The 13,517-nt window shown below is 28.3% G+C and overlaps 1 protein-coding gene across 1 annotated transcript in view; it reads right to left on the reverse strand.

Annotated features, from left to right (window-relative positions):
- Positions 1-13,517, reverse strand: part of LOC148232783 (multiple PDZ domain protein-like) — a 243,705-nt gene that overhangs the window by 169,858 nt on the left and 60,330 nt on the right. The window contains exons 5-6 of the mRNA XM_088191080.1: positions 12,192-12,347; positions 1,128-1,322 (exon numbers count right to left, since the gene is read on the reverse strand). Of these exons, the coding sequence (XP_088047206.1) occupies positions 1,128-1,322; positions 12,192-12,347 (351 nt within the window). The remainder of the gene's footprint in view (positions 1-1,127; positions 1,323-12,191; positions 12,348-13,517) is intronic.

The following is a 13,517-nucleotide window of genomic DNA, read 5'->3' on the forward strand; positions in this document are numbered from 1 at the left end:
AACTGAATAAAAACTAATAATACCATTACGAAGTTTTTATGCGCTTTTTTACGCAATAAAAGCGACCTATTTCTAAATCGTATTATAACATGCAATGAAAATTGGATCGTTTACGTCAATAGAAGGCAGTCTGTATTAAAGTTATGAAGCGCTGTATTTCAAATAGACGAATTTTATGGAACAGTAAGGAAAGTAAGCATGCTCCGTGAATAATACGACTGTATGATCCTGTAATTTTTAACATAATTACATAATTACTGTAACATAATTAGTGCGTTACACAAGATCTAGAGTCTGATACAATACTGAGATAAATGTATAATAAATTTTTGTCAACTATCAACATTACATTTAATCAGTTCAGTTTATTAATCTGACAGTTCAACAACAAATATACTTTATATATAAATATAAAATTTATAATATTTTTTTTAATCAATAATTTCACGCAATACGCAATAAAAGGCCTTAATCGATTGCCTCAGCCAATTAAGCGTTCATAACTCAAAGCGTAATACCGCGATAAAAATCCCGGAACGAAAATTAATTAAGCTCCGTCCTCGTTAAAAGATGGACATAATTAACCGTCAATTTTGCTTAATTAGACGTCGACACTCGCGTTTTAAATTAAACGATTTTCACTTCTATGTACTGCGTAAAAGTTAAATCGTAAAATTGCTAATTGCAATTAATAGTGAAACCAACGAATGCTTTTGCGCTCTTTCAAATTATATTTATATTAATTACTAGCTAGGAAAACTCATAACATACGCTGTGTCTGATGCTTTAATTTTTAGAGAAACGAGAGAGCATTTTTTTTTTTAAAGCAAGGTTCCACTTGTTGCGTATCAACGCAACGCGTTATCGAATACGCAACAAGTGAATACAGGACTTAATATGAAAAAATAAATTCTCGCTAAAAAGATTTTTTTTAATAATGATTTTAAACTTTCTGAACCACATCGCGAGGAAAAAAATAATGAATTATATGTCTTTTAATAAATAGGCATATTACATTTTTTAATACAACAAAAAATCCGTTGCATATTTAAAGTATAGTTGCCATGGTTGTCGATGGCTGTTATTTTCCATATCAATACGCTTGGGGGATATAAAAATAAACTCACCAGTAGTTCTATGTCTACGCCACTTCCACCTCTTCGATAGACGTAGCGATCCTCGTATCGGTCCACCAAAGCCGGCTCTGGAGGTGGTGGTGCCAGGCTTTCTGCATAGCCACATTCCACCAGGTGGCGGTCCAGCTCATCGGGGTCTCCGAGCACCTTAGTGGGCACTATAGGTGCATTGCTGGCCCCAAGCGACTGTAACACAAAGATAAACAAAAGCTTAGCAACATAATATTTGATACATAAAAATGACAAGTGAATATTTAAAAAAATATTTTTTCTCAACCGCGTAATTTAAAACCTTATTTGAAAAACAACCATTATCACAAGACCATTTTTTTACAGGAGAAAGTAAAAACATATTTTCTTCTTAGATTACAAGGAAATACCTTATTTAATGCGTTTTAAATTTAATCATGAAATATTTCAGTCAAATAAATTTATATAAAAAATAAAATAATACACACACGAACTTGAACATTTTATTTTAATACATTTATTTACAATTTGCTTTTTTTTACCGCTTAAGCTTAACACTATTGAATATATATATATATATATATATGCTTGGCCATAATAATGGTGCACTCTAATAAATATGTTATATCTTAAAAATTCATTTTTTTCGAGTGAATATAATCAATGTCACACTGCGATATGCGACAATAGTCCTTAAAAAAGTACATGGGACTAATTTCTTTGCATCGATATGAAATATCCTGACAGCCTTATCTGGACAATTTAAATTATAAAAATAATATTGCTTTAAATCTGAAACTGACTATTGTTTGTGAACACATGGATCCTCAAACTATTTAGGATATATTTTTTTTTAAATATTATAAGGTTCAGATAGGACCAAAATACGAAAAATACATATTTTGCTATATTGTATTTAAAAAATTTAAATACATGCATATGTACAATTAAATCTAGTAAATGTTATTTAAAATAAAATATATGCATATTAATATTTATATAGATAGTTAATAAAAATCAGATAAATTATAAATATATTTAACAAAAATCGATGTGCTTTTTTTGGTTGCATGTCGATTCTAAAATTATTGCTTAAGAGATAATTTAAATGAGAGTCTGTAATTTAAGAGCATATCATTGATTATATATGTTTAATTTTGAATAGCGCTTGTTCACATATATATGTATAGTAGAACTTCAATAAAACGGACTAATGCGGGTGAGGGGTGTTCGTTAAAGCCGAAAGGTCGTTATATGATACTATAAAAGAAAGTTTTCGGAATGTGTTTTTTTATTAGGAAAATAAACGGCACAATACAATGTCATTGAAGCTTACATAAATGTAATAAAAATATTAGGTGATTTCAAACAATGATGAGGTAGTTATAAAACAATTATATCATATATATAAAAAAAAATTATTACTGATTTGTAGATATAAAGTTAGGGATATGGCGTGATTAGCACATTGTTGAGAACGGTGATTTTAACAGGGCCGACTCGAGAATATTCAGTCAAAAATATGTCATTTGAGAGTTTTTGTTCGTTTAGCAGGAGCTAAAAAGAGTCATTTCAAACATTTTTAAACTAACAAAAACCTTTTTTTAGCTCTTGCAGCATCACTAAATGGAATAAAATTCCCAGAAGACATTTTATTTTGCCAGTTAGAAGGCGCTGCTTGTGTTTATACAAATTTGCAATACCATGTTAACTCTTTAAGCGTATCGCCGTACATGTACGGTGATCTTTCTTAAGTAATATATTTACATATATAACTAAAAAAATTATAAATATTTTTAAATTCGCTTTAATGTAAACGATTTTTATAGAAAATAATAACAATAAATTTAAAGTACGAAATAAATAAAAATATTAATTTTATAAAAAAATATTTAGTCTTTGAATTGATATAAAAATAATTCCACAAGAGCCGAATAATATGTAAAAAAATATATAAAATAAATTATTAAAATTTAATAATAGAAAAGTGTTAAAATAAAGTATTAAAACATACTAATGCAAAAATGTAAATTAACACACTACTTATATTGAGGTTCTACTGTACTTCCAAAAACTGAAATTATACTTTAAAAAAAATTCTTTATAATTTTACTAGTTTCCAAAAAATTAACAAAATAATATTAAAAAAATACTTATTTTTCCATAAAGTTATACAACATTAAAAAATAATTAAATTAAAATATAAAAATAAAGTCCATGGGCAAGTTTTCATTTTCTTTATTATTTTAATTTAAGAAAATTGAAATGTTCAGTTCTAATAGCTGAAAATGCAAGATAAGAACACTAACTAGATTTAGAAAGTTCTGCTACGGGTTTATTTTTCGATCATAAATATTTAAATTTCTTCTCGAAGCTGATAAAAATGTTTCAACATTTTTCTGTGACTAAGCAAGTGATAAAATAAATTACCATATTCGATATCAATTGATTCAAGAAAGCCTTTAAACTGGCGATAATATAATCCAAATTTTAATGGTATTTTCTGTGGACACTATAACTTAATTCCATAAGTATACTACACAATGACTGTTGTGTAGTATACTTATATTAGTCCAAGCTCGTTAATTGTTTCAGAAAATTCAAAAAACATATTTTTATCAATAGTAGTGACTTTTGAGCTCTATAACACTGCTAGTTCTTTAGTTACTTTAAAATTATAATTAGTTCCACGAACAAAAACAAGGAATTGAGCAGTATCACTTATGTACTTTCATCGATTGCCAGTGAAAATTTTCTTAAGAACTTATATGCTTATAATTAAACTTAAAAATCATTTGCTCAAGTTTCCTGTCGATCTTATAACTGTATTATTAAATGAACTTAAATCACTAAAAAAATTTACTTTTTTTTTCAGCAATTTCCAAAATATATTTGTCAACTCATTTGCCATCAGTAAAAAGTCAACCTTTCTTGGCAATAATTTAGGCAACATAGTAACTGGCTTTAGCTACAGCAACATTTTAATTTGTAATTAAAAAAAAAATATTTTGTTGATTTGTTAAGCCCTCTTTATTTACATTTTGTAAAGATCTATTTCATAATGTTGTTGATATCTGGACAGATTTTTCTCAGGTGACATAAAAAGCTGTCACGGGCCATATTTTAAGGACAAGTCGTTGTTCGTACAACGATAAATATTATATAATATTAACAAGAAATAATTATTGCATTCCAAACTATTTTTTTTAATATTAGCATATATAGTAAATAATAATTTTGCTTTTTTGGGTTATAAAAGCCAAACAATATATGATCATAAATTATGATAACTGTGAAGAATATAAATACATTTGTATGTATGTCAAGCAAAAAACTGACATCTTAAACTTTATATTTCTTCAAATATTTATGTTAAAACAATTATTTAAATCTAATATTTTTAATAGATTATTTAATATTGTAAAACTTATAAGAATAATCAGTGTCTTTAAATTTAAAAAGTAGATCTTACAGATATTTTTGACTTTATTGTCTTGTCTTCTGACACCATCTCATTCAAAGTACTTATCAGTCAATTAACTTAAGCGAGTCTCACCTCTTGGTTTGTTTGCTTGTCTCGGGTCTTAATTTGAATCACATTGTGATTCGCGATATTTGCAATTATATTTCGCTGAATAAATATTTGAGACTAAAGCAAAGACTAAATGCAATGGTAATTATACATTGAATTAAATCCTTTACGTAATAGTTTTTAAACCACTGCTTATTGATAAATAATCAATGCAATAAATACAATTTATCGTTAATTTAAAAATAATTTAGAAGTAGTCTATTAGATAAATTGTATTATCAAAATAGTTTAAATAAAAAATTAAACCACATACTAATATGCAATCAAAAATTTTTGATGCTTATGTGGTGCGTAACACGGCACACGCATGTCTGAAATCTCACGATCGGTGCCTGCGGACCTGACAGCCGTCGAGAAGTACGACCGCATTCTTACTTGCACGACGGATGTCTTCGACCATAGACTACCGCCTCTTCTCCTGTTCAAACGTCACTTTCAGGATGCCCTCGAGAACAAGCACTTTAAGAAGTTCCTATCAACTAACAATATTCATAAATTAAAATACAGATTTAAATAAAATATTTTTAAACTGATCTTAGTTATGCATAAAAGCAATAGAGAAAAATGATTGATACTAACAGATCAATACTATATAATGTCATGTTTAAAATATATATATCATTTAACAAGTTAACAATTGTAGATGGGCAATTCGAACCAGTGCTGTATGTAGCAAAGGGCTAAGAAGCCTTGTAAAAAAAGTGAAAACGACGCACTCAGCAGGCGGTGCACGACTCGAAAAACTAAAACAGGCATTTGTTATTCAGAGCTCTCAGATCATGAAGAGACTGAGGGTCACGTGACAAGACTGAGTTGCCTGTGATTCGGCACGGAACAACAGGTGAACCCGCGACGGGAATAATTCATTCGAGGGATGCTGTATGTGTGTGTAAGGCAAACAAACCTCTCTAGCGGAATTCGTAATTTGGTATGTACGCCCTGCGTATTATGGATATCATGATGAAATTTCGTTATTTGGGTTACGGTTTCATATTTGACGTGATTTATTTCGGTACTGAGCAAATACGCCGTTGTTTGGTTGATCTCATACATATATGCGTATGGGACAATTAAATCCTTGAAATATTATTTTTTTGCCATTTAAAAGCGTCGATTATAAATTAAACCTAAATTAATAAAGCTCAATGCTATCTAGTAAAATTAAATAAGTAAAGTAATAAATATATTTTGGAACTTCGCTAAGCACACACGCACAGATATGTCCGACGGACACCAGGACAAATCTGTTCGAAGTTTGCCACACACGCAAACTTTTACGCGTCCATTTTAAACGAATCAAAAGAGCAAAAACTTGTCATAAAGTAATAAAACCTTATCAACAAAATCTTATTTTAGACGTTATTACCGATGGCGGAAACTTTGGCGCAAATTAATAAAGGCGAGTGGAAATAGCCCAGGTCATAAAATCATTTAAGGGACAAATTTTAACAAAAAATGGGTGCGGATTAGAGTCTCCAATTACTCGAACCATCAACTACTCGAGTATCGAATATTAAAATTTTAAAATACTCGAGTACTTGAGTACTTTCGAGTATTTACCAAATGTACCAAAATAGCTATTATTCAAATTCGTGCACATATAAATAAATAAATAAAATACTTAGTATGTTAATTTTTACAATTATTTCAACTTCACGAACATACTTTTTAAAAACAATAATGCAAAAAGTGTCTCGAATTTAATATTACTGCTAACCTATGGTTTTATTATTCCCGTTATGGAAAAAACCCTTTCCGTTGCTGTTGATGTTGGTCTTATTGTCATTAACGCGTTGGATAAAGCTTCTAATTTATATCTGTTCGCTTTTTATAGATATAAAATTTTTTGAACTCTCTTTTTGTGTTCTCTTCTTTCATTCCCTTCTCTACTTTTCTCTTATTTCCTTCGACTATTGACAAAATAGCATTTTGTAATTCTTCTTGAATAGATTTTTTTTCTTAACAATATACAATATTCTACTCCTTCTGATTAATGCGAAGAATTTAAATCTATATCCTTCGAAGATGTATTTGGGTGAATCCCTTTCACTCTAGAGCTAAACGGTTCGCAAAGAACTGACTTTACTTTAAATGCCTTTAAAACACACAATTGTTTTGATTTATATTTTAAGCTGAGGGATCAGTATAAACAATTTACAACACTTTACGCTACAACTGCATAGTCATAAAACCTAAGATTTTTTTTGTTGATATTTCATATTGTTCATTGCCTTAAATTAGATAAGTCGGGACTGTCGAACAGAAAACACAAAAGAAATTTCTCCGTCGTACCCACTAACATAGCCGACGACCGGAACTATGCAACTATGGAACTATGAAAAAATTATACCTGATAGTAACCGCTCTTACTCGGGATTTCGGGCATAAACGCCAAATAAAAGCAAGACGTTAACCTTTACCGGACCGAGTTAAAGTTATTTTTGTTTCTGAAATATTGCAAAATTTTTTAATTTCGAGTATTAATCGAGTAATTTTCAAAATACTCGATTATCAAGTACTTGAAAAATAGACAAGTATACTCGAGTATCGAGTACTCGATTACTCGAATTGGAGACTCTAGTGCGGATGCTCCGATTCGTTCGTTTTGAGCACAGACAACGGAGAGACAAATCTGTGTCTTTTCTCATCACACACTCGCGACGGATAGATCCGTCGGATATGCCCGCGCGTGTATAGCCAGCTAATCAATATTTAATACAAAGAGGGCGTAAATATTTTCAAGAATTTATTTATCATATATATTATTTTTATTACTTTATTTATCTAATTATTAAAAAACCGAATATTATAGTTTATTTCTTAATGCACAAAGATGTTTCTTAATTTAATTGAAAAAACCCGCTACAGTTTTATTTTTGCGGATTGTCCTAGGAATATTATTATACAAATTCACACCTCCGTAAAAAAAATCCCCTGGCCGTACTCATATTCTTTTATCTATCTATCTTTCAATTATCTTAATTTCTACTATTAAATGCATGTTCATCTATATGTATTAATTAATAATTATTAAATTCTCTGGTAACATAATATATTCTAGCTTATATATAAATACTAAAACATTCACCTTAAAAATTTCTTAAATATCTAACCATTCCAAACTTTCAATCAGACTTCTACAACTTGTGAATCAATTTATATTTCAAATACTCCTGTGAATCAATTTTTGTAACATTGTCTTATCTAATTTATTAACTAGAGCAATATATTATTATTGTATATTTTTGTATTTATAAATAATTTCATAATATTTTAATTACAATGTTCATAAAAAAAATTATCTACTTCAAAATATTTTATATTATCAATTTTTTATATAATAAAGTTATATATAACTTATTATATAGTATTATCTACCACATCTTTATTAATAATAATCATACATTTAGTTATATTCTCACTTATTTTAAGTACATTATTTTTTAACCATCTTTCTATTATACTTAATTCGTTATTTAAGTTATTTACAACCTTTTTAACACTATCACCTATGAAATAAATTTTAATGTCTTCTGGAAACATGTGTATTTAAATTGTTTCTATAATAATAATTACATCATCAATATATATTATAAAGAGCAATAGTCCTAATCTAGACTGTGGTAAACTATGAGATAATTTTTTCGCTTTGTAATAGTCCTGTTTTATATTACATTTTTTAAATATGTTTTAATCGGTATAAAAAATAGGACTTTTCACTTAAATATATATAGTTTACTTAAATTTAAAAAGCTTTAAATAAATAAATAATTCATGAAAATGTTAAAAAATAAGTGTTATTACTTAAACTTCGAACTTTTGTAATTTTAAGAGATTTTCTTGGAGGGCTATGTCTGGCACGTAATAAAATAACACGTATATTTTCATTATAAACTTTGTTTGCTTCTGATGTACATATTTAACATATTTTTAAACTAATTTGTACATAATAAAGTTATTACAATGTCGACTAAAAATATAAATTTATGTAAGTTTATTTATAAGTTAAATTTGTGTTAAGTAATTTAAATATATTTAATTTTATTTACAATACAAATAAACATTCGTAATATATATTAAATATATGAAAACCTTTTAGAACTTTAAATGGTTAAAGAATTATATAAAGTAGACTATTCACAAAAAATCCAGCACTTAATTTTGAATCAGATATTTTAGCTGCATAAAGTATTAAAAAACTGAAGACGAACTATTCAGATTTTGGGAGTTTTTTAAATGACAATTTCAAACTCATGAAATGGAAATAGCAACGCATTTTTACAAAAGGCTATTAACAATAAGAGAATATTTAATATCACAATTGCGTAACTATTAGCACGCCTGTTAATCGCTTGTAGTAACCAAAACAAAACTACCCTTTTGTGCGTAAAACATGCAATAGACAATGCATCTACCCGGCGTAATTAACGACTATTAATAACGACCATTTTAAATACGTTTATTTTATTAATTTAAATAATTTGGTAAATATACTAATTGTATATACTATATGTGTCACTGATTTATAACAATTTATTATTAGTTTTAATTTTATAAAAATAAGAATATAAAATAATAAGAATATTTAAATCAGAAAAAAACATATTTCAAAATATCAATGGGAATATACATATTTATTTAAATTTTGAGAACCACCGGTATTTATTATCGCTCGCAGTCAAGACGTCGGATTACTGATTTCGCGCGACTTGCTTGTGAAAACTTTTTAACGCGTAAAATACGGCACGCGTTCGTTATACAGCCGTAAACGTTAACGTTTTTATGTGCTACAACAACACAACACGAAAGCCGCATAAATCCAGACCGCTTTCCAAAACTGCGAACTTCGCCCTTTGTGTAATACATACGTCATGTCAAAAGTTTAAAAAATTGATTATTAAAATAATTATGAATTACTGGAGAAAAAAGTATCATTTAAGGTATTTATATACCTAATAAAATTTTTATATATATTGTATAGAGAATTTTTATATTTTGATATATAATAAAAAAATATTTTACGTATAACATTTAAGAATATAGATTAGTAAATTATTCATCGTAATAGATTATAAAACATTTTTACAATACGAACAATAATTTACAATCATAAAATACTAGTTCTGATAAGCATTTGATTAGATACTGTAAGCGGTTTTAACCACCTACGTCAAAATTAAGTGATCACCATAACGACTACTTGAACAACAAAAAGAAGTATCTCTTATACTAAAAAATTATCAACTTTATTATGCAAATTAAGACCACACATCACACAACAAAATAAATATCTCCCTACTAAAAAAAGTCAGCTCAACAAAATAATTAAGTTATTTTATTGACGCTAAATAACATTATTTACTTTTGGCTTTAAAATACGGCGTTTTAACGGCTTAGCTAAAAAAAATTCAGAACAAGTGAAGCTATGAATCTTCTTGATAAAAGCTATAAATTCTATGAGAGTAAAAGTAACATTTCTGTGTTCTAGAAATTCAAACATCAGGTTAGTATATATAATGTAGATATTTAAAAAAAACAGTATATATTTTTTTATTTGTAATTATATAATTTTTTATCATAATTATAAATTATTGTTTTTATGTATTTTTAGTTTAACTAAGTCATAATTTCTTATGAAAAATAAATATTATTTCAACTATGTATTAATATCATACTATCATATGAAAAATATTTTGCTTGATTCAATTTACAAAAAAATATGTCAATATTTATGCGTGTAGAATTTATTATAGTTAATAATTAAGATATAAAAAAACGCAAAGAATAACAAAACACTTGAATTAAATTAAAACATATAAGTACATAATTACTACATTTTTTATTATTTTTTAATTCTTACATATATTATTATATTTTACAAAAAAAATTACTGTTAAGTCATTGGTCCTTAGATTTAAAAAAAATTTTGACCTTAAAATGTTCAAGGAAGTTTTAACAAAATATTCACTAATCGCAATTCCTAGTGTCGGTCATAAACTCTTGTTTTCGTAGTATTAATCAGAAATATCAGTCGTTTTTTGCACTACTTGCTCTAAATATAACTAATAATTTAGCGTAATAAAATTGATATTTATGTTTTAAATAGGAGAAATTGTGAAAATTTTAAAAATATGAGTTTAAATTTATTTTCAACTAAGAAACACTATAATATATTTTGCATTGAATTGTAGCGCTTTATCTTAATTGGAACAGCAAGAGGAGTAAGGATGCTTCGCGAATAATACGACTGTATGATCCTGTAGTTTTACTAATTGCTATTTTAATAATTTAATTATTCCGCATTTATAAAATAATAATCTACATATAAAGATAATGTTATTAATGCCTTATATTGATTACATCCTAATACAATACTTTGATAAATGTATATTAAAAAATAAATTATTTATGCAATTAAGCATGCTATGGTGTGAGCCGGTGCTTTGTAGCGATGAAGCAGTATTTTTATACTATGTTTTATATTAAATTAAAAAATATATTTAAGTTAAATCCAACTATTTTTGACATGATCTACGTTTGGTAAAATTAAAAATATCGTTACGGCGTCTAATCGGCATCGTATTTCATCATATAAACATTTCGAAGATCAAATCAGAAAACGACCGGGTCGTTTATCAAAGAGTGGGAAAATTTCGAAAAACACGCATTTTTTGAGCGAAAGGGCGGTACGAATATTTCGAAGCTAATTTGGATAATGGGTCGGCGCTAACGATTCGATCAGACCTCAGGAAATGGAACGATGAAAAATGTACGAAGGGGAACAGTAAAATGTTGGACTAACAACTTTTAAAAATAATAAATTGATCTGATAAGATATTGAATTAAAATATATTATAAGAGAATTCGGCAGTTTCTTTTAAAATTATCACTTGACTAAAAATATATTTTTTAATTATTTAATTATATTAATTCACATAATACACAAACATAAATAAACTTTCACGACAGATAAATAGAGCGAGTCAAACTAAAGTTTTGAAGGGTTTCGTCAAGTTTTTAGGCCCATATCTGACCACTTTGACCCGATCGAATGCGTCAGAGTGATTAGAAAAGTTCTAAGCCTAAAATCTAAATGTTTAAATTATAATAATAATGGCTATGGATTACATTTGCTTTTAGTGTAATTGTTTACTCTTGAGTTTTAACATGAATTCATATAAATACCAAAAGCGGATGTAATATGAGCGCCATGATCTAGTTTATCTAATCGCGCGCGGAATAAATCACACTGTATTACTTTCGCGATAGCGTCTACTAATATATATTATTAAAAAAAAACACATTTGTACTTTAATATTAATTCATAGAGTTACCTATAAAATAATAATTGATTGTATACAACTCCTTTATTTATTCATGAATATGTTAATCAGAGCAGTGATTTTTGTATATTTAGATCTATGAAATTTAATGACGGCAGTACTTTTTTGATTTTCATCTTAGTTGAAAAGATATTTGGTTTGTTTACGTACCCGGTAGTCAGGCGCAGGGTCGGCGGGTCGTGCCACGAGCAGACGCACGCGCACACCACACTGGCGCAGCACGGCTGCCGCTTGCTCACAGCCAAGACCGCGCATGCTCACCTCGCCGATTCGCAGGATGTGGTCTCCGCTCTGCAGACGGCCATCCTGGAAAACAGAAAACAGTGGTTGTAGTCCGCAGCTGTGACCGCACGCGACGCTGAATGAGGAAATTGAGGTTAAGATCGAGAAAAACGTTACTACTGTTGACTTTTTGAAAATAAACTATTATACAATGAAGAGTCTTAATTCAATTTTATTTATTATTAATCAACGATTAGAATTTTTTTATTAAATAACTCATGGGGAGAAATATCAAACATAGGTTGTAGTGTATCTTATATTGTTCTGCCCTAACACGTATCTTGTAAAATAAAATAAAAAACTTGGAAAAAGTTTGAAAGTAGAGCAAACATATCTGTGTCACGTCATGTTGAAAAAACTTGCGGAATTGACCCGAGCTAGGAGAAAATGATAATATGGAAAGTTGAATGTCAAAACTGTCGTTCAAGATTAGCTGCACTTGAAGGGATGTATGGCACAAGACAAGCTTTGTCGAGAGGACGTATTATAAAAAAGTATGTTTATATCATAACTTTAAAGCTTTATGTAAAAACTTTATAACGGTCGCCGGAAGATATACATATACAGGAAGATCAGAAAATATCCAGTATATTTATAAAATTAAAGATACGGCATAAAAAAATGTTTTTAATTATGTCTGTCCCTATTGGACACGTATTCTGTGTTTGATATCCAAGTATTTTGATATCAACATAAAAATCCAATCGCACTGAAAAAATCAAAAAGAGCAAAGACTAAAAAAGCACGTCAACTCCAATTGAATGTCAAGATTCTATTTATTGCTCTTTTCGAGTATAATGCTGTAGTCCAGTGGTCATCTTAAATACAGAGAACTGCCACAAAATAGCATTAAAAAATCTAAGCATTTTTAAAATAAATAAACGACACGTCTTATATTTTTAAAAAATCATGAGAATCTCAATAATCACAACTCAAAGAGTCAATTTCGAAAAAGCACGTAAAGTTCTCTTCCACAAAAAAGTACGTTGGCCATAAAAAAATGGTTTTAGAACAAATTTGCTAGCTAACATTTTCCAGCCCAAAATTATATTTCACTTACTACTCTTCAAATTGACGATGATGGAGCGCTTTTACCACGATTTCACAATTTTTACCAGAAATAAATGTGCACAAAGCGCTTCATGAAACGTGAGTACTCAATGATTATTTTTTTTAAATACGACATAAACCAGC

This window comes from Plectrocnemia conspersa, unplaced genomic scaffold, assembly GCF_051122295.1.
Source record: "Plectrocnemia conspersa isolate PC_06_02 unplaced genomic scaffold, ASM5112229v1 ptg000008l, whole genome shotgun sequence".
Taxonomy (NCBI): domain Eukaryota; kingdom Metazoa; phylum Arthropoda; class Insecta; order Trichoptera; family Polycentropodidae; genus Plectrocnemia; species Plectrocnemia conspersa.